The sequence below is a fragment of the Fusarium redolens genome (genome assembly GCF_020744475.1).
Source record: "Fusarium redolens strain MPI-CAGE-AT-0023 chromosome Unknown BKA55scaffold_2, whole genome shotgun sequence".
Taxonomy (NCBI): domain Eukaryota; kingdom Fungi; phylum Ascomycota; class Sordariomycetes; order Hypocreales; family Nectriaceae; genus Fusarium; species Fusarium redolens.
Window position 1 is genome coordinate 2,909,816 of NW_025763665.1, and position 19,614 is coordinate 2,929,429.

Below are 19,614 nucleotides of genomic sequence, written 5' to 3' on the forward strand. Positions count from 1 at the left end.
ATTTACCAACCAAATCTTCCTCGCCATGCGCTTGGCGCCATCTAATTGCTAGTCTAAGTCCGAGACCGATCTCCTGAAACCCTGAAATAGGTCCAACAAACCATGGGTGTAAGACGAAACAAAACGCCCTCGCCGATTATAACGAAGCTGACTCTGTATCGCTACTGCTCTATAGCCCAAGGCCGTGCAATACATTAATCAGCTGGACCATGCCCGCTGCGACGGCAACTGGGACCTGGTCCCGGAGCTTGTTCGCAAAGTCCGCAAACATGCCCCCGACAGAGCTTGTACGTCATTCTCTGAATAGCTTCATGATAGGCACAAGACTAATACTGTTCAATTAGGTCTCGCACTAACGGCCGAAACCGAATGCGCCATTGCCAAAACGACGGGAGCTGCAGCTCACACTAACACCGAAGGCCGGCCAACAACTGCTATAAACACTGGCGATGTCAACGTTACGGATCAACTACCGAAGCTCGAAGCGGCAATTGACGAGGAAGCCGCCCACGAGAACGACAGATTCCAGGCTGAGGTATGCGCGGGTTGGTTGCACTGGACATTAGGAGACTATAATCTCTGTGTCAGTCGACTGCCCGAGAACAACTTGGAGGAAGGCGAGATCAACCCTGCCGACAGAAGTGCCGAATGGACGAGTGTTTGCTCACTCAAAGCTGCGTATCTCAAAGCTAACTGCCTTGCGCGCAGCGGCGAGTTGAAGCAAGCACTATCTGCCTACCGAGCTGGTCTCCCATCACTTGGACGAGTTTGGGCAGAGCAGGGCATGGGAAGACAGCTTCGCTACTGGTCAGAGCTGTTCCTCACAGAATATTGTATGCTCTCAGGCGAAGCATACCGAAGTAACGAAATCACACAAGTCGACGCTGATTCAATGGCCGGCTATCGAGCATGGGCAAGATTCTGGGATACTATGTCTACTCCTATCACAGGAGGATACGGCTTTAAGGGTTCAGTACCTCGAAGAACGGTATGGAGAGAGTACTACTTTGCCCTCTCATCGATTGTTGATACCGATCAACCTTTTCCTACCGGGTTTGTGAGCAACGCAGCGGGCGACCTTTCACCTCGGAATCAGCTGCGCATAGAGCTCAAGCATGCCGAGGCTACGTACCAGACACTTTTGCTAGGCGAGACATCCTTCCCCAGAGCCGACGAGGAGCGTGAGGAAGTCGAAGCATTTGTCAATCAAGTATTACGAAACTGGTCTATCCTTTGTGGACGAGGATGGAGTGAAAAGGACCTTGGTCAGGGTGGACGAAGCAGCCTGAGCCGTGGTGTTCTTGATATTCTTTACAGTGCAGCCATGAAGACCTACCATTCGACATCTATTCTTCGGTCTCTCTTCCTTGTTCATCTTTCGGTTGCCGAGTTCGATCTCGCTTTCAAGGCCTTCGACTCCTACCTTGAGATTGTCAGAAAGGGCAAGGCTCGTGTTGACAAAACCGGGCTTGTTGAGCCTAGTCTGGACGACGATGCGACCGTTCTTGAAACAATCTCGCAGTGTATTCTGGCCCTTTGTCGATATGGCCAACGACCTGCAGCAGAAAAGGCGCACCAGCTTGGATCCGAGCTCGAAGACTGGTTGGCTAAGTTACCGCAGATCACCTCGCAAGATAACCCCACGCCTGTAATTTCAGAACACAATGAGCTTAGCGCTTCACATCCGGCCGTGGCACCGCATACCATTGCCCTTGCATGGCAAGCTATTGGCTTATCCCAGGCTCATTGGTCAAGAATCACATATGAAGCCTCGGCTAGAACCGAAATTCAACAAAAAGCTATTCGCTGTCTAAGAAAGTCTCTTGCAGCTGAGCTTGGGCGCTCGAAGGATATTAGGAGCTTTTACGCTCTTGGCCTTCTATTGGCTGAGCGAAGAGAGTTGACTGCTGCGATTGAAACTGTCAGAACCGCCTTGACAGCAAGCAAGGATCAGGAAGAGAACTACGATCTGGTATATGGGCCATATTGGCAAGAGCGTTCTCTTATTCCTGTGTGGCATCTACTGGCTCTTCTGCTCAGTGCTAGGCAAGATTATAGCATGGCCGCGAGGGCTTGCGAGGGTGCTTTGGAACAGTTTAAAGATACTTCAGTTCTGTTCGGTAAGGCCGACCAAGCTTATAGAAGCGAGCACCTCAACGATGCGGAAAAAGATACTTCAACAGAAGACAAACATGGCTTAGTCGATGATATGGATGATGATGAAAAGGAGAGCATTCTACAGGTGAAGATGACACAGCTTGCGTTGGTCGAGCTACTTGAAGGCCCAGACGTGGCTGTAAATGCCAGCTTCGAATTGCTGACTCTCTTCTCGAGACTGTTTGGCAACGTTGCAGCCCAACCTACTCTTAACCCCCCCAAGGCTGTGGAACCACCAAAGACTTCTGGCACGCTTAGGAGCATTAGGGGAACCATCTTTGGTGGCCACGATCGATCCAGACCACCTACGAGACAGGCCTATACTGCCGCGGGTGACAGGAACCCCAGACCTCAAACTGCAGCGACCATGCGCAGCAGCGCGCCGACAATTCAGGTTACGGGAGATACTGGATCCTTAGCAGAGTCGCGACCAAGGACGTCAGCATCTTCAGTGCGTCGTAATAGGAGCGCCACGGGTAGAAGTAATAGTCTGAAGAAGCGCGATCGGAGCCATAGCCGACAGCGATCCTCTAGTATTGGTGCTATCTCTTCTGCACATGGACCTACAGTTGTCGATGGAGATGTCTTTTTCACACCAGCTGGTCCAAACGGCGAGGTCGAAGAAAACGAGCAGCAATCGGACTTCTTCACCTACTCAAGTAAACGACACTCCGCAACGAGAGGCTCATCTTTCTCAAGGCGGCCTGTGGGACACCTTAACTCGTATCTCTCAACGCAATCGAAGTCAACTGACTACTCTGAGCTGTCAGTTGACAACGCTTACGCATCCACCTGCATCTTACCACTGGTCCATTTTCCCAAGGATAAGGAGAGGGCTCAACGAGTAGTCCTTCTGATTAGAGTCTGGCTCATGATTGCTGGTTTCTACCGTCGAGCAGGCATGAGGGAGGACGCCAAGGGAGCTATCACAGAAGCACAACGACTCATTCAGAGCCTTGAGGCCGATTTGGCTAGGGATCCATCTGGTTCAGGTGCTCTCAAACCTCCTGGCTGGGCCGAAAAGAAGACTGTGGAGGACCTATGGAGTGATCTATACGCAGAGGTAAGACTTAGCCCCCGCACTGCAAGATATGTGATATATACTAATATTTTTCATAGCTTGGTCAACTATCTCTATCAAAGGGAGCTCCCTATGCAGCTCGTAACGACTTTGAAACCGCCCTCACACATACGCCAAACCATCCTACCGCCATCATCGGCCTTTCTAACATTCTGCTCGATATTTACAGTGAAGATCTCCTCCCACCACCTGCGATTCCGCCTCTGGAGGATGCTTTGCTCAATCTCGACATGGGAAATAGCTCAAAGTCAAATTCAAGCAGCCAAGCAGTCTCCCCCCTACCTTCAACTCCCCTCGGCCTCGGCCCTTCGCCGGAAACCCAATTTACCCCCGAAGAACCCATGGACGACGACGAACTTCCTGCCGCGTACAAGGCCACCCGTCTACCCCTTGTCGACCGTCTCGCTGCTCGTGATCGTGCGTACGCCCTCCTTTCGACACTCACCAAGCTCGGCTCCGGTTGGAACTCATCTGAGGCGTGGTTCACACTCGGCCGCGCCTATGAAGAGAGTGGTCAACCTGAAAAAGCAAAGGAGGTGCTCTGGTGGTGTGTGGAACTTGAAGAGGGAACTGGTGTTCGGGACTGGCGCTGCTTGACTGGAGGAGGTTACATTATTTAATGAGCCTTTTGGAGTTCAGACAACATCCATTAGGACTTCTTGAAAGGAGGAAACTACCAATGGTCTATGTTGCTCATTTTTTCAGCAGTTGATACTTGGTTCCATGGAGTGGCACTGCGCTTATAACTCTTCTTTTCTCTTCGATACAACACTCTGATAATTTACTTTGTGGACCTTGTGCGGAAACTCATCAGACACTACCTCATAGACTTTTGACAAGATCTTGTAATTCTAGGATTCAGGGAGCTATTTTTAAGCATAATCAAATCACAAACTTCGGCCCGGTCGGTGAGAATCCTATGCTCCCTACTCGAGAATTCTGGGTAATAGTGTTCAGGGGCTGGTTGTACTATGAATATGCTCCTTGGTTAACACTGACAATTGATTCAGTATATCGCTATGTAACATGTATCGCTGTTTGATTTAAAAACTGTTTGCTGACAGAGAGAACAGCTCAAGCTAAGTAGAATACTTTTGCTTTTTTGACGTTTCACTTTCTCTTCGCTTCCCTTGATATGTCCTCCCAACTTTCCTTCCTTCTGCGCGCCCTTCAAGCTCTAAGGCCTGACGTAGTTCATGAAAGCAAGGATGATGAGAAGAAGTGACAGTAGGTACTCGCTGAATGAGAGACGGCACGGGAAGGGTGATGGCTGCTGAACGACAGATCATGCTTGGGCAGAGGCAGAGGCAGAGGACTGTTGTGCGGAAGACGGTTGCTGGACCGAACATGATCTGCACTGTGGGTTGATGCGAAGCTCTTGTATGACGATGACGATGCCGTTTCCTATGTGAACAATCCGGCCTCCAGTTGGCAAAGTGACCCTGTCTTGTCCCGTTTGCTGATATGAGCCATTACTGGTACCAATAGGTTGAAGTGACTCGCCGAAAGTGTCCGAGCTGTTATCGCTTTCTTCGTCGTCATTGTTCTCGTCGGTTTTCCGCATGAGGTTGCGTGAACAATTTAGTATAGCCCTCAAAATGTCACGCAATCTCTGCACGTGGGCCGTCAGACAGCCTATTTGTTCTGGCCAGGTAGTTGTTGGTGGTAGCTCAGAAAGTCCAAATTGCGCAACAGGCTCTGGATACTCTTCAGCACGGATAGCATTTGCATTGGGGACATCGTTGACACTTTGAGCACCATTAATCTGGGGTGAATCGTCTTTTGTATGCCACTCGCTGACACTATTGTCCGGAAGGCCTCCAGAGTGAATGGAAAGCAAATCCTGGGCCATTGTGGAAGTATTATCTGTTGTGAGAGGAAGTGAAGTTTGACGAACGTTACTTGAGACCTGCAACGATGAAGATATCGTTAAGGAAGGACAGTGAAGAGAATGCAATAATAGAATCAGAATTAGACGGTAGTATCTGTGAAGCTGTTGATGTAAAAGGAAGGCCGGGGGTCAGGAGGAGACATTCCCGTATAGATAGGTAGATACCTACTCTAGGTACTTGCCCCTTTCATAGATTCGAATTATCACACAGTACTACTTGCCTCGTTACCTGTGAAGATTTAACGACTGAGGAAAGTAGAATCACCAAAGTTCATCAGATCAGGAAAGTGATATCAGGTCCTCATTCTCATGACAGTTCCGCATTAGACGAGATACTAACAGTCAGGGGATCCTTTATCATATGAACACTTCTATGACTATCAGCCAAGGGTCGAGGTATTCTGAGAAATATTAAACAATGCCATCACGAGTGGTTAGTCAGTCAGAATATAGAAACCATGTACTTATGTAGAAGTGTATTTATTTCATCCTTGTCCAAGCCTATCTACGCCCTCGTCCTCCCCCAACAGCTATCCACATTCCGCAAGACCCAACCGCCCAAATGAAATAACTAGAAAAAAGGGGGGAATATTTGTTTTGAATGCGAATGACAAAGAAGATGATTCTTTTTAGCTCTAATATGTTTGTCCGCAAAACTCCCTGAACATGCGCCGTGAGGCTCCCATCCATCCATACATCCACCCTTGTCTCCAATCGTCATCATCATGAGTTCAACCTCACCATGCATGCTTTCCAGACATGGCATCTCCTTCAAATTGTAATCATATTTTCTCCTTCAGTATCTACTGTCGGGACTTCAGTAGGTTGTGCAGGTAGGAAGCAAACTGCCTCTTGTCCGTCGACGTCGTAAGAGATCGTAAAAAGTCATCACCGTTGACCCCAAGGCTAGGGAAGATGTTGTTTTGGAGTTCTTGGATAAAAGACTCGCCTGTCTTGGTGTAGATGGTCTGCTCTAGACCAGCAATCTCAGTGAGAATTTGCTTAGTCTGAGCATCCTGGTAAGGCCGGAAGTTGGGGTTCTTCATAACCTCCCAGCAAGTCGAGTGGAACCTTTGAATCATGAAATGGTCAAAGCCGGGGAATGCAGGGTTGGGGCTGCCAGAAGGAGCCGTTGGGTTCTGCGAGATAGTGGCAACATCAGGTCCTCCCCATATAGCTGCCATTCTTGTCATCAGAGTGAAAGCCAGACGACTACCTCCGATGTTACCTTCGAGGGTTTTGGCGAGCTCAATAATGGAAGAAATCATGGGCTCAAAGAAGCCCTGGTTAGATTCACTGACAAGAACACCATCCAATCCATTGTTTAGAATGATCTGGAGAAAAGAGAGGTATTCTCTCCTCAACTCAGCCAACTGAATCTCATCATCGGTACCAGCAATGGGCTCCGTAAGCCCACCAAAGATACGTTGAAGCAGAGGCGTCAAAAGCATGTTCAGGACCTCGTATATCTCAGCCTTGAAGCCAAACACCACTTGATCTAGTAGACGCAGAAACATGGCCATCTCGTCCTTGGACGAGCTCTGGGACAGAAGGCCCTCAATCCACTGAGGCAACTGGGGCAGCACAGCAGCACCAAGGACACCCAACAGTTTGGAAAATGCTGAGCGGCAAGCAGTTCGGATCTCAGAAGACGAGTTCAGCTGGTTGAGGGCAATGAGAATAGCTTCAGCTGCGCGAGAGAACTCGTCAGAGACGGCTTTGTCAGGGGGTCCATGTGCGTTGGCGGAAGTGATACCCGGAGTCCAGTCAGAGAATCCGTGGGCCAATGTACCCAAGGCCATAACGATATGGTGGACTTGAAGAGTGGCCTGCGCATCTCCAGACTTGGCTCGTGGTAGGTGTCCTTCCATATCGGTAAACAGGGGGTCCATAACGGATCGGGCGTACAAGGCCTGCTTGTCAGCAGGTGTACTTTGGGTCGAGGAAATACAGCCAATAGCTTCGAAAAGGTACAGTTGGCTGGTAAAGAGAGCATCCGCGGAGTGGTCAGACTCGTCTGAAGACATGTCGTCGTCGGCATCATCACCAGGGACCTCAGCTTTGATAGGCAAAAGATCTCCGATTGACTGGATGACTGTCTCTGCAACGTTGCCAACTTGCGCACGTAGCTGCTTGATGAAGCGGTGGAACAAGTACCACGATCGTGTTTTTATGCGAACGTGGTCGTGATGAACCAGTCGCACAAAGTTCTCTAGAACTTGAGGGATGTACTGTGAGAGATGGTTTTCGAAAACAACACAATATCTCACGCAAATCTCCATATATTGCAGGAGGATGGCGGGATGAGAGAAGTTGGCAATACCTACACCGGTTAGAGTCACCACATTGTAGTTGGTTTACGGGAGCACTCACCAGATTCAACCATCTTCTGCATCATAACCACTAACCTCTCCGAGGCCTCAGTAGAAGGCTGGTTTTTGGTGCCCAGTCCTTGGTTGGGAAGTGCAAGCTCGCCAAAGAGGTACATCTCATACAGTGCAAGATCAAGATCTCGCCAGTCCATTTGCGAGCCCTGCTGGTCAAGAGTTTGGAAAGTAGTGGCAACCAAGTTGCTGAGCATGTCCATGTACAAAGGCTGGTCAATGGCCGCAATTGACTTTTGCAGGTTCTGTAGCTTGCGACGTAGCTCTTGAAATTCAGCTTCATCGGTGAGCTCATCTTCATCACCCCAGTTGGTAGTCTCATCGTATCTCATCTTGTGGATGATGGCGTCTAGGATTGGCGCAAGCATACCGCCGTAGTCTTGGTGAACAACAGTGAGTTTACGAAGGAAAGTGAGCAGGTCTGTCAGGGCGGGAATGACAGACGAGCAGACCTCATCATATTCGTCAGAGAAGAAGCGCAGAAGGAAAGGGAGGAACCCTTGGAGGTGCTGGTTAGCTCTAGCGCGAGTGTCATCACTGATCCGGTTGTCCTCGAGGGCCCGTACGATATCGGAGAGTACGGTGTTAACTAACTTGGCAACTGCTTCGGCCAGGTCCGTATCGTAACGAGAGGTTCCCTTGTACTTGCTCAAAGGGGGGCTAGCAACTAATTCTTCAACAATCTCCCTCAGGTTAATGAAGGAGATCATCTCCATCTTGTCTGCCGAACGCATCTTCTTGCCACATATCTCATTCAAGGTATCAATGGCGGTGTCGCGGACCTTGTCTTGCACATCAGTGCTTGGTCGACCGACTACCGGCAGCAGCAGCCCGAGCATGTCCTGGCTGATAACCAAGGAGATGTCCATCCAGCTAACCCACTTGCCCAGGACTTTGAGAACAAGCTCTACGACGGTATCGTTGGTCGAGTATCGTGTTAGGAGCTGCTTCCACGACTCAGACACCTTGTGCATATCCTGAGCTCGAAGCTGGTCCTTGAGCTCGGTATTTCGCTTGGCCTCGTTGCTCTGCCGCGACAGAAGCATATCGGCGATCTCGTCGTGGATAGATCCCAGAGTCCGAAGATAGAAAACGACGCCGGGGACATTGTCGGTGTTTGTAGAGAGACCCGTCAACTCAAGTTGGTCGTCGAGGAAGCTCTGCCATCCGTCTTGGTAAAGAAAGACAAACAAGTACGTCAATGTTTGTGTGAGTTTGTTCTGGAGGTGATAAGGGTCGGCTTCTTGTTGGGCGTTAGGACCGTATGTTTGGCGGCAGTATTGGAGAAGGGTGTCTTTGAGGAAAGCCAGGCTTGCCTGGTCAAGACCTTGAGTGTGCACCGCATAGTTGACCACTTCAAGACAGACCATGCGCACGACTTCTGATGTTTGTGGGGTTCGAGCGAAGAGGGTAGTGCAAGCTTGCCATCCTGAAGGATCGCTTCGTAGTTGGTTTAGGTATTCGAAAGCTTGTTCTTTGAGAGATTGATCGGAGGTGGGGTTCGAGAGGATCCCGACGGCATTCTCGACCTGAGCCATTGGGATTAGAGTTAGCAAAGAGACGATATCATGTACTCATGAGCTTCAGATAACAACCAAACCGTCGGGTCGGGCCCTGAGAATGTGGACATTGGGCCGATGCGGCTTGGCCATCCAAAAGTGACGGCTGAAATGGCGGGGCACGAGAGCACCCCAGCGAGCGTCATGGGACAAAGACGAAGGTGATGGAAGAACAACGCATCAACTCACCTGAGCTTCCATGATCAAGATTCAGGTTGTGGCAAACACTAGAGTAAGACGTATTTCAAGTATGGACGATGCTGCTATAACTCCGGCAGCCTTAGATACACAGCATCCAGCATAGTTATGATAGAAAATAAATGGACAAGTTGAACAAGGCTACCGAGGGGTCATGCCTAAACGTGGTTGGTATTGAAAGCTGGGGGAAAAGAGCCTGTGCAACAGGCAGGGGTACAGCTGATGGATCTGGAGCTATCCCAATGGCAGTAGCTTCAAAAAGAGCCGAAATGTGCACAAAAACAGGCGATTTGAGACGTTGATGCTGATTTTGGATTGGATAGCGTGTGAAGACTGCTTTTTTATCGAGACGTGCTATTTCTAAAAGTCGGTGCGCTGAACTTCTTGGCCGATGTGGGGTAACTCTTTCGGCACATGTTCGGTAAAAGGGCCACTTATCCCTGTCATCCCCAAAAGTTCTTCTCCAATCCACTAAACGCTTTCAACTATCTCTGCTCGATGTCTACCACGCCGACACAACTCTCACCTTTAAAGGCATCTAAAGTGCGCGCAGAAGTCCCTTACGTTCTCACTCCTCTGCGACAACGCCGTACACGCCCGTCGTTCTCGCCGATCAAGACACCTCGAGAGAGGTCGACACAAACCCACAAACCATCGCTAAGCTTCACCTTCGGCCAGGGTGAACAGGTCTCTACATCTCCCCTTGCGTCTGCCGCGACAGCAGCACTGGAATTTGAAGATTTCAATTTCTGGGACAGCGAGGGGTTTCTGACTGGTAGAGATGTCACTGATGACCAGCGTGCTGCTCTCCATGAGCTCCTGAAGGAAAAATACAATGCAACAGAGTTTCTTGAGTCATTCCCTTTTCTCATCATTGGATGCCAAGGTGGTCCACCAGACGAGGATAATCGACCATTTTCAGTAGCTGGAGCTATTGCCATCTGGAGAGATGCCAAAGAATTCAACTTCAATCCCCTTGTCGGAGACCTTGGGCAAGGCGACCACATTGAAGTTAGCGATGCTATTCTAGACCAGATCGTCCCTCTTCAAGTACCTTCAAAGGATATCATTCTTCATCTTGCTAATCTCTGGCCTGAGTGTCAAGCAATCTGTATCTTATGGACGATGCTTGTCGTTGAGCTGCCTCTTGTCAGTAAAGAGGAGCATTTTAATCGACTACAAAGCCTTCCCTGCGATATCGACGGTTGCTTCCTTATCCTCAGGTTTAATAATGGGCCGTTGCCGAACTCGGAGAGGAAAAGGGCTCGAGAAGTAAAGCCCAACCCCAAGATGTATGAGAACCAGATCTGTGATGAGACCGATTATGTGAGCTTGGACAAGAAGTTTTACCCAGGAACTATGATCGGCTCGACCGATCAGCATGGGAGTCTCTACTCGGCGGTGACAGCTGGTATTCTAGTCGAGAAGGAGGGTGAAAGGCGTCTTACCTGCTCTTTTCATTGTTGGCAGAAGCATTACGAAAAGTACCCAGAACAATTTGGCAATTCCGATGCTACAGCAACGTCGACCTTTGAGGTCTTGCAGGGTAGCAATCCAGGCACTACAGTTGGATTTGTCCGAGAACGAGTTGGTGAAAGCGACATCGCCTTGGCTCAGCTACACGATGGTGTCGTATTTGAGAACAAGTTCATGGAGATCGAAGCAGCACCCAAGAAGTTTCTCAAGTCCGCTGATCACAATGTTGGTGATCTTTTCCTTTTCGATTCATTCGCCGTAGGAACGCAAACTGTATCCTGCCTTGGACGACGATTTACTACCGGCTGGAAGGAGGACAAGCCTCACCCTGACCTTGTCGCGCCAGAAGGGCCAGCCGATGGGGTCAAGTACATTGCTTTTGAGCAAGGCGCTTTTGTCACAAACGCGCCCGAAATCACCAAGAAGCCCCAAATCCGTGATAGTGTCTGCGGTTCTGTGCTTCTACGATGTCGCAACAAGTCTCTGGGTCACAAAAGGCGTCAGACTCGACAGCAGACAGCAGAAGATGGTGAAGTCGGTAGCATGCTGCATCTAGCCGATCTTCAGTTCAGGAACAGCGACGACCAAATCGACAGATTCATCCTGTATGCTGACTCATTTGATCCTTTGATTGAAGCTGGATGGACGATCGTTCAGGAAGATGGTAATGGGGGTGAGGATACGGAGGCTGTTGAGCAAGCTATGGAAGAAGACTCACCATCGAAGAAGCGAAAGACTCGAAGCAGTTTCGACTAGAGATTGCGCTACCAAGCGACTGTGGTGTTTGTTGATACGCGGGCTCTCGCTGCAACTAACGATTCGTTGCCAAGCTTCCATGACAGGCGGCATGATCGTCAGGAGGAGGCGGCAAGCCACTACCGGCCGGGGCATTGGCTCACAATCAGCCAACACCCAACCAAGGAGAAGCAGGGGCCCAGCAGGGGTGCTGTAGTGGTTTTAAGGTGGATGTTGATGTTGGCTTTGTTACGCAAGCAGAGAGCATAGCTGCTACAGCATATCGAACAGGAATAGAAGCATCTCTAGCTGTGATTATAATCGACGATCGAATACGGACAGTCCGATTAAATCGTCGATGGTGGACCTTTAGAAAAGCGAGCCGCGTAAGCTGCCAATATTGTGGTTCTTTGTTTCAAATCAATTCGACGTCATGGGCTTGAAAAGTTGCTTTTTGATCAACACCAGTGAACTGTCTAGCTGCTGATGGTGTGACAAGGGACGAGCATCGCGGGAATAAGCATCCATCCAAGGCCCAAGATTGGACGAGATTGAATTTGCGCTTGTGAGTTAAATGACCATAGCGACATCATCCATGCTTCTTGAGCTTTGAGGCCTCTTTACAGTTCAATGTTACAATATGAGATCACCGTCACCGCCTCGAAAATATCTTCTTGAGAGGCTGAGATCAAAGGCCTTCACCGACACAACTCCGTAGTCTTCAATCTTGTTTTTGTCTCACATTTTCGTATTTACAATTAACATTAATCTCTCCAGCTCGATCCCAGTGAAGTAACCGAGATATGTCTTTTAAAGGGCTGCAATTCGGGGTCTATCGCTGTCCAGTTCTTCCAGAATTAGAACATTTGATCTCGGTTCTGGTTATATTGTGATGTGACACTTTCGGCCCTCCTTCATATCCACATAGTTGATAAACCTAGCTCACGGATCTGGTGATAAACGTCAGCTGGTGTTTCTATCTTGGGGATTGCTTGTTCAACATAGCCTTCCGATAGCCTCAGCTTAATCTGCAAGTACGCAATAGTCTAATCAATGCCACGTTTTCCGAAGAGATGAGATGCTCATGACATCCATTTCTGGGGCGGAATTCGAAGGGTGTTTGCAGTACTCTGTGGGTTCCTGCATTAGAGTGGTGCTGGGAACCCTGTCTCACGGAGCGTTTAGTGTTGTATCAGATTTTGTGCAAGGAAGATGAAGCCAATCAAGTGAATCATGCAAGCCCTGGATAAAGTCACAATGGCGCAGTGCTGATCCAAGATGCATTCTAGAATTCATTGGTTATTACAACTTGTGCTGTGAGACATTATGTTCCGTCTTTTCATGTAGAACCAACATGCTCAAGCAAGTCAAGGCTGCTCTGAGAGAACGTTGCAGCAATAGAACACAAGAAATGGTCTTCAAGATAATATCGAATCCTCTATATGCCGCATACCAGGTTGCACATAAGGCGAAACAAGACATGTCTTGGCCTTCTATCAAGGGTCTAGAAAAGAATGGACAAGCCCCAGCCCAGCGTTTATGCAAACATTTTTATTGAGGCAAGGGTGCACAAAGGCTTCTGAGCCCCTGCATAAAAGGGATATACGCTTGCACAAGTCCTTGTATTTTAGCGGTCGGCCTCCAAAGAGCAGGCGGGCAGGGAGACTACAGGCTACCTACCGCATTAGGTAGTAACGCAGCACCAACTTCCGCCGGGGCCAGTTACCTTACATCTAATCCAGGGAATAGATCACACCCTGGTTTCGCCTTTCATCAACTATCCCTGATCAACATGCACCAAGCATCGATCCTCATATGCCGCGTTCTAAGGTGAGGCCGACTAGACACAGTGGAAGGACACTCGAAAAACACAGTGTTCCTGGTATTGCTTCGACAACGATTAAGATTCTTCATGCGTTGTAGAGCCTCATCGGGCTGTCATGCAACAGATTAACAAGCTTATATAACCTGTACCAAACTTCGACAAACTGTTCGCTAGACTTGGCGCCGCAGAAGGACCCCCCCCCTTCTCTTTCAAAGAGCCACTCAGAAGGCAAAAAAGGCCTGTCGATCGATGGGTGCGGCGGAATCCACTTTAGACGACCGAGATGAACAGAGGGTGAAAGGGCGGCGTTCGAATGGTCCACACCTTGTTTCCGACCAGCAGTTGGCCACTGGTATTTCGGGGTTGATACCAGAAACTATACGCTCTTCCCAAAACGGTCTGATCTCGGAGCATCTTTGTTTCTCAGATAGAAATTCCCTTCAGAGTTGGAGGAAAGCCTCACCACGGCTGTTGATGTAAAGGCTGAACTCGGCGGTCCGACACCACAGTACGAAAATGCATTGGCGACATCTACCGTGCTCCTAGTCATGGACCACTGTCCATGACCCAGATTTGATGGTGATCCAACAACCATCTTTCAAGGATGATATGGGTCTCGGATCCACGGACCACAGAAACGTCCATGGGTAGTCGACCGGCTTTGAAAGACTGGGGCAGCGACATGGCCTCCCCCAGCTTTGATGGACCGTCTGCTAGGGCCGCACACTTCATCCCATGTTTGTTGCCTTTACTGGAACCCCCTTGGGTCCAGAATGGTTGACCTCCTGGATGATATGGTACGTAATCTCCGTATAGGAGTTGATGCTCTCTGTGTGGATGGACATCGGTATTAATATGCGACCATCCTGCGACCTCAAACTCGACTTCTCTTCCCTTTCTTCTTCAGCCCAATAAGCCACTTCTAAGCTGCCAGTTTCAGAAACTTTTGACCTCGGTCGTCCATTCTTTCACCACTTTCGATATATCAACCTATTTTTGAGCTTGTAGCTTCAGCCTTTCATTACCAACTTTCAACCAATTCATCAAGATGCGTTACTCTACTGCCGCCGCCGCTCTCCTGGCCTCTGGTGCCATGGCCACCGAGGTCTCCAAGGTCTACGAGACCAAGCGAGTTACCATCACCTCTTGCGGTCCTGAGGTCACCAACTGCCCTGCTCGATCTACTGTCACCAGCAACACCGTTTACCCTGTTCCTCCCCAGGTCACCTCTGCCGAGCAGGGCAGCGAGACCACCGAGGAGGTCCCTGAGGTTCCTGAGACCACTGAAGCTCCTGAGCTTCCCTTGACCACCTCTACCATCTACTCTACCAACATCAGGACTATCACCTCTTGCGGTCCCGAGGTTCCTGACTGCCCCGCCCGATCTGGTACTCCTGTCGTTGTCACCGAGACCATTGCTGTCTCCACCACCATCTGCCCTGTTGAGCCTACCGGTGGTAGCGAGAAGCCCGGCCAGCCTGAGAAGCCCGAACAACCTGGAAAGCCTGAGCAGCCTGAGAAGCCCAGCCAGCCCGGTTACGAGCAGCCTCCCGCTCCTCCTGCTGAGACCAAGCCCGTTGAGACTCAGCCCGGCTATGAGCAGCCTCCCGCTCCTCCTGCTGAGACCAAGCCCGTTGAGACTCAGCCCGGCTACGAGCAGCCTCCTGCCCCTCCTGCCGAGACCAAGCCCGCTCAGCCTGAGCACCCCGGCAAGCCTGGCAAGCCCGTTGTCCCCGGACAGCCCCAGAACCCCGGTAACGGCACCATCCCTCACCCTCCCGTCTACCCCAACCCTCCCGCTACTCAGAGTGGTGAGAAGCCCGTTGTTCCTCCCACTCCTGTCCCCGTCCCCGGCAACCCTGAGCAGTGCGTTCCCTCTCAGTCTGTAACCGCCATCACCAAGGAGTACACCACTGTCCTCACCAGCGTTGAGTACTCTACCATCCAGGTTCCTTGCCCTACTGGCACCACTCCCGGCAACCCTGGAAACCCCGGCAACCCTGGCCAGCCTGAGGCTCCTACTGGACCTGCTGTCCCTCCTCCTGCCAACACCCCCATTGGCGGTGGTAACCAGACGTGAGTATTCCGAATAACCCGACTTATGAACAGTTTACTGACTATTTTTCAGTGTTCCTACTCCTCCTGCCGTTACTGCTGGCGCTGCTACCTTCGCCGGCTCTGCTTTCTTCGCTGCCGTCGCTGGTCTCGCCGCTTTCATCCTGGTCTAAAACTATTCCCCTTTCTCTTAGCATCTGTTGAAGCCTGCAGGCTATGGCAACTTATGAACTCTTTTGTGTTTAATGGTCTTGCTGGAATGTATAGTACTCGAGTAGACTTTTGAATACATTGCTATTTTGGCTTATTTCTATGTATATATATCTGATCCGCAGTCTGGGATATGCGATTGGAACTTATTTGCTATTGTTTAATTCTGACATGATATCCCCTGTATGTCTCGCTTTCTGTGTGAATTATGTTATTCAAGTTGCTCACAGCTCATGTAAACCCCTCAGATGAATGTCGTTACAACTGGGGCGGGCAATAGATGACGCCAAGGAGTCTTGTCAAGCCACCCGATTGCAGACACCTGGCAAATCTGGGGTGAAGGGTTCGCCAATGCATATGCTCCACCCATCTCATTTCCCAACCTTGACCACTTGGGATCTGAAGCACCGGCGTCGATTGTCCAAATAGGAACACGCAAATTGCCAAATGTCGCTTCAGGGAACTCGTCTTCAATGCATCTCGATCGAACAGGAAGATCGCTCGGTCTAGATTTTGCGTAACATGTGATTTAGGTCAGATGGTTACTTGACATGGATTCTTAAAGGGCAAATCATTTCATTTACCATGAGGTGAGTTTATGCTGGTGTCTGCTGACTTGGATCTGGGATTAGGCTCTGGACGATATGGCTAGGTTGGTGCGATAGAGGTTTGTTTAGATGGATGGTTCAGTTGGGCATACTAGCAAGACAATGATGCCATTTGGTGTGTGCGTTAGTATGCAGTCTTTACTAAAAGTTTAATGAATTGTTACCTATCACTTGGACAAAATGGTACTTAGGGTATCAATCTCATGAGCATTACTAGCATGGTAAGTGTTCTCTACAGCATCACGAGAAGAGACTCGTTGACAACTGATACTACCCTGTACCCCAACTCATGAGTTTCGGTCGGGTACTACTTCTTCTATTACCTATAAAAACAATTATAGATAGTTTCATCCAGTCTGTCATTATTTATACCTTTATGGTAGGTCGTTTTATTAATAGCGATAACGGTCGGTCCATTTCTCCCGAGCATAATGTCTTCCACATGCCAACGCTGCACTAGAGAGAACAATCTATAAAGCTCTTCTGAGTCTGGTGGTACCAATGAATCAAATCTAGGAAGGAATAAATATCAAGAAGGAAGAACTGAGTTTGAGAAGTTAAAGCTACGCTATCCTCCCCTCTTGTCTCAGGGTCAACAGAGTGTTCGTGACAGCTGGCAGCCACAGTATCCGGTCTTGTTATTGAAGGATAGAGGATGCAGATAACAACTTATGGACAAGACCGTATTTAGGTGAAAAAGGCTAGAGGTTCTTTAAGGATATCATTCGGTGACATCAAAAAGTGCCATCATACCATACATGGCTTCTCAGAGTGTTACCCCAGCTCCTCCATTGGATTATCTGACCGATTGCTGTATGTGAACCCAAGAACTCGGATGAAAGCCTTTCAGAATGCTCTTGTGTAGGCACTTGTCCGTTAATTACACATTATTTCATACCTTGTTATATGCCCATAGGGCTAGTCATGGCATGCTCTACTTCTGAAAAGCACCTTAATGAGCATCTACTATCAGCACTTACAGGTGATGGCCCAGATGTGCTGTACCAACTCCGTGAGTACCTTGCCTTACCTTGGTTCAACTTCTTTGTCCTAATCAGGCAAGACGGGAGTCTCCGACTGAATGAAGCCAACCTACTAATTCCCCGCATAAGAATGGATGTCTCTGATTTCTTGGAGAAGTAGGGGAAATCTAACGCCACATCAAAAGTACGTACTGCAGACACAACATCCATTCATTTGAGAGGAATTTAGAGATAGTGTTTAAGATAAGGGCGTGAATGTACTCACGATAGACTGGAATATTATTTTTTCGTGATATGCTTTGTGTTTGATCATAATGTACTGATGATAAGGGGATGAATACTTGTCAAGTTTCTCGTCTTGATTCGTTGATTCGTGAGAAGGATTAGAGTGTGCAAGAGCAAGCGAAGGAACCACTCTGTACGTAGCCTCGGTCCTGCTTTGATGATGGGTGTCGAATAGAGAGCCTTGGAATGTCTGACTACATCGTTGACGTCCGTCTCGTCATGGTGAGATCTGACTTTGACATTTACTGTGGGCCAAGTCACGATGCGTTCAATGTGCTCTGCGTGCGGTTGACGAATGCCACAGTATGACCTGCCACAAAGTTAAGATAAAACTTTACGCAAAGGATAAAGAGCGGCCAGAGGCTGCGCAAATCCTCTCAAAGATATTTAAGAATACGACTTCCCCGGCCTCGATTCGTTCTATCTTTTTCGACATTCATCTTCTCTGATACGCTCGTTCTGCAAACGCTCGATACCTTCTTACCCATCCGTATACCTTATAAAGTATACACCTACGACTTCAGAATGTCTTCCGGTGAAATCACTGTCGTTGAAGAAGCCAAGGATTCCAACTCTACGAAGGAGAAAAGATCCGACCTTGGCACGAGTAATTCGAACTGGTCCACCAGGAACAATAGCCACGTCGAAGATGCAGTCTTTGGCCATGTTGGCGACAAAGGCCCCAACTACCGCAGCGTGTGTAGCCCTATCTGCCATAACCGGTGGCGCTAATGGATGCATAGCTTTCATGGATAGGTACCATCGCCCTCATGACCAAAACCCAAGTCGGTCTCGGTGTCCTCGCTATCCCCAGAACGTTTCATGTTCTCGGCCTTATCCCCGGCGTCTTTTGCCTCGTAGCGATCGGCGGTATGACAGCTTGGTCGAACTACATGGTTGGTGCTTTCAAGCTCAACCACCCAGAAGTGTATACCATAGATGATGCTGGGGGCAAGATGTTTGGCAGGGTTGGTCGCGAAATCTTTGCTGTGATCTTTATGCTGAGTAAACATCTCTCTCCACCATATCAAGGCTACTACTAACGTCTCGTAGACTGGGTCTTCATCTCTGCATCAGCCATGCTGGGTATCTCGGTTGGCTTCAATGCTGTATCAACACATGCCCTCTGCACCTATGTCTTCGTCATTATCGCCGCCATCATCACGTTTCTCCTAGCCAGTATCCGAACCCTGAGCAAGATAGGATGGATTGCATGGGTTGGTATTGTCTGCATCATGACCGCCATCTTCTCTGTTACCATTGCCGTCGGCGTCGAGAGTAAGATTCCTGCAGCTAAGGCGGGAAACTCTACCTTCAAGCTCACCAACAACCCTTCCTTTTCCGAGGCCATGGCAGCACTCTCCAGCCACGTCTTCGCCTATGCCGGCACGCCCGCCTACTTTTCCATCATTGCCGAGATGCGCGACCCGACGCTTTACACATCAGCACTTATCTGGTCGCAGAGTATTATTACTGCTGTCTACGTTGTGATTGGTGTTGTTATATACTACTACGTCGGTTCTAATGTTGCATCTCCTGCTTTGGGTTCTGCCGGCCCCATCATGAAGAGGGTCGGCTTTGGATTTGCTCTGCCAGGCCTTTTTGTAAGTGCCATGATTGTCACTCATGTAAGTTTCCCAAAACCCAACATCTCGTCACTCGGTCATTACTAACAACAACCATAGGTTCCAGCCAAGTACATATTCCTTCGTATCCTCCGCGGCTCTGAGCACCTCCACCGCAACAGTTTAACTCATTGGGGTACTTGGCTTGGCTGCACTGGCGGCACCACTGTTATCGCCTACATCATTGCCAGCGCTATTCCCCAATTTGACCCTCTCGTGTCATTGGTTGGTGCATCTTTCGGCGTTTTCCTCTGCTTTCAGCCCTTCGGATGTATGTGGCTGTACGACAACTGGGGACGCAAAGAGCGTGGCCTCAGGTGGAAAGGCATGTTCGCCTGGAGCATCTTCATCATTATTATCGGCACCTTCCTCATGATCGGCGGTACATATGGCTCTGCTGAAGGCATCAGCATTGCCAGGAAGACGCCATCTGGTTCCCCTTGGACTTGCGCCGATAATTCTAACCCGGCGCCCAAGAACTTGACATCCAGTAACTCTACAACCACTAGCTAAGCATGGCTGGCTCCTTTTATACTCCAGAT

General features: G+C 49.4%; 6 protein-coding genes across 6 annotated transcripts; 4 read left to right on the forward strand and 2 right to left on the reverse strand.

Moving 5' to 3' along the window:
- Positions 1-102: 102 nt before the first annotated feature.
- Positions 103-3,858, forward strand: BKA55DRAFT_684824 (uncharacterized protein; the record flags this gene model as incomplete). Its single annotated transcript, XM_046198699.1, has 4 exons — positions 103-108; positions 176-287; positions 345-3,220; positions 3,277-3,858. The coding sequence occupies 4 exons, from the start codon at positions 103-105 to the stop codon at positions 3,856-3,858; spliced, it is 3,576 nt and encodes a 1,191-aa protein (XP_046055373.1).
- A 665-nt stretch (positions 3,859-4,523) lies between these two features.
- On the reverse strand, positions 4,524-5,090 carry BKA55DRAFT_534324 (uncharacterized protein; the record flags this gene model as incomplete). The annotated part of the gene is made up of 1 exon (XM_046189586.1): positions 4,524-5,090. One exon carries the CDS (start codon positions 5,088-5,090, stop codon positions 4,524-4,526), a length of 567 nt encoding a protein of 188 aa, XP_046055374.1.
- A 757-nt stretch (positions 5,091-5,847) lies between these two features.
- On the reverse strand, positions 5,848-9,600 carry BKA55DRAFT_185130 (armadillo-type protein). Its single transcript, XM_046185055.1, has 3 exons — positions 9,262-9,600; positions 7,503-9,042; positions 5,848-7,452 (listed from the first exon to the last, which is right to left on the reverse strand). The coding sequence occupies exons 1-3, from the start codon at positions 9,271-9,273 to the stop codon at positions 5,933-5,935; spliced, it is 3,072 nt and encodes a 1,023-aa protein (XP_046055375.1). The 5' UTR covers positions 9,274-9,600; the 3' UTR covers positions 5,848-5,932.
- A 168-nt stretch (positions 9,601-9,768) lies between these two features.
- Positions 9,769-11,502, forward strand: BKA55DRAFT_684827 (uncharacterized protein; the record flags this gene model as incomplete). The annotated part of the gene is made up of 1 exon (XM_046198700.1): positions 9,769-11,502. One exon carries the CDS (start codon positions 9,769-9,771, stop codon positions 11,500-11,502), a length of 1,734 nt encoding a protein of 577 aa, XP_046055376.1.
- Positions 11,503-14,354: 2,852 nt separating this feature from the next.
- Positions 14,355-15,534, forward strand: BKA55DRAFT_684828 (uncharacterized protein; the record flags this gene model as incomplete). Its single annotated transcript, XM_046198701.1, has 2 exons — positions 14,355-15,382; positions 15,435-15,534. The coding sequence occupies 2 exons, from the start codon at positions 14,355-14,357 to the stop codon at positions 15,532-15,534; spliced, it is 1,128 nt and encodes a 375-aa protein (XP_046055377.1).
- A 2,326-nt stretch (positions 15,535-17,860) lies between these two features.
- Positions 17,861-19,585, forward strand: BKA55DRAFT_634587 (transmembrane amino acid transporter protein-domain-containing protein; the record flags this gene model as incomplete). The annotated part of the gene is made up of 4 exons (XM_046196984.1): positions 17,861-18,143; positions 18,191-18,452; positions 18,501-19,075; positions 19,133-19,585. Exons 1-4 carry the CDS (start codon positions 17,973-17,975, stop codon positions 19,583-19,585), a joined length of 1,461 nt encoding a protein of 486 aa, XP_046055378.1. The 5' UTR covers positions 17,861-17,972.
- Between the last annotated feature and the right edge of the window lie 29 nt (positions 19,586-19,614).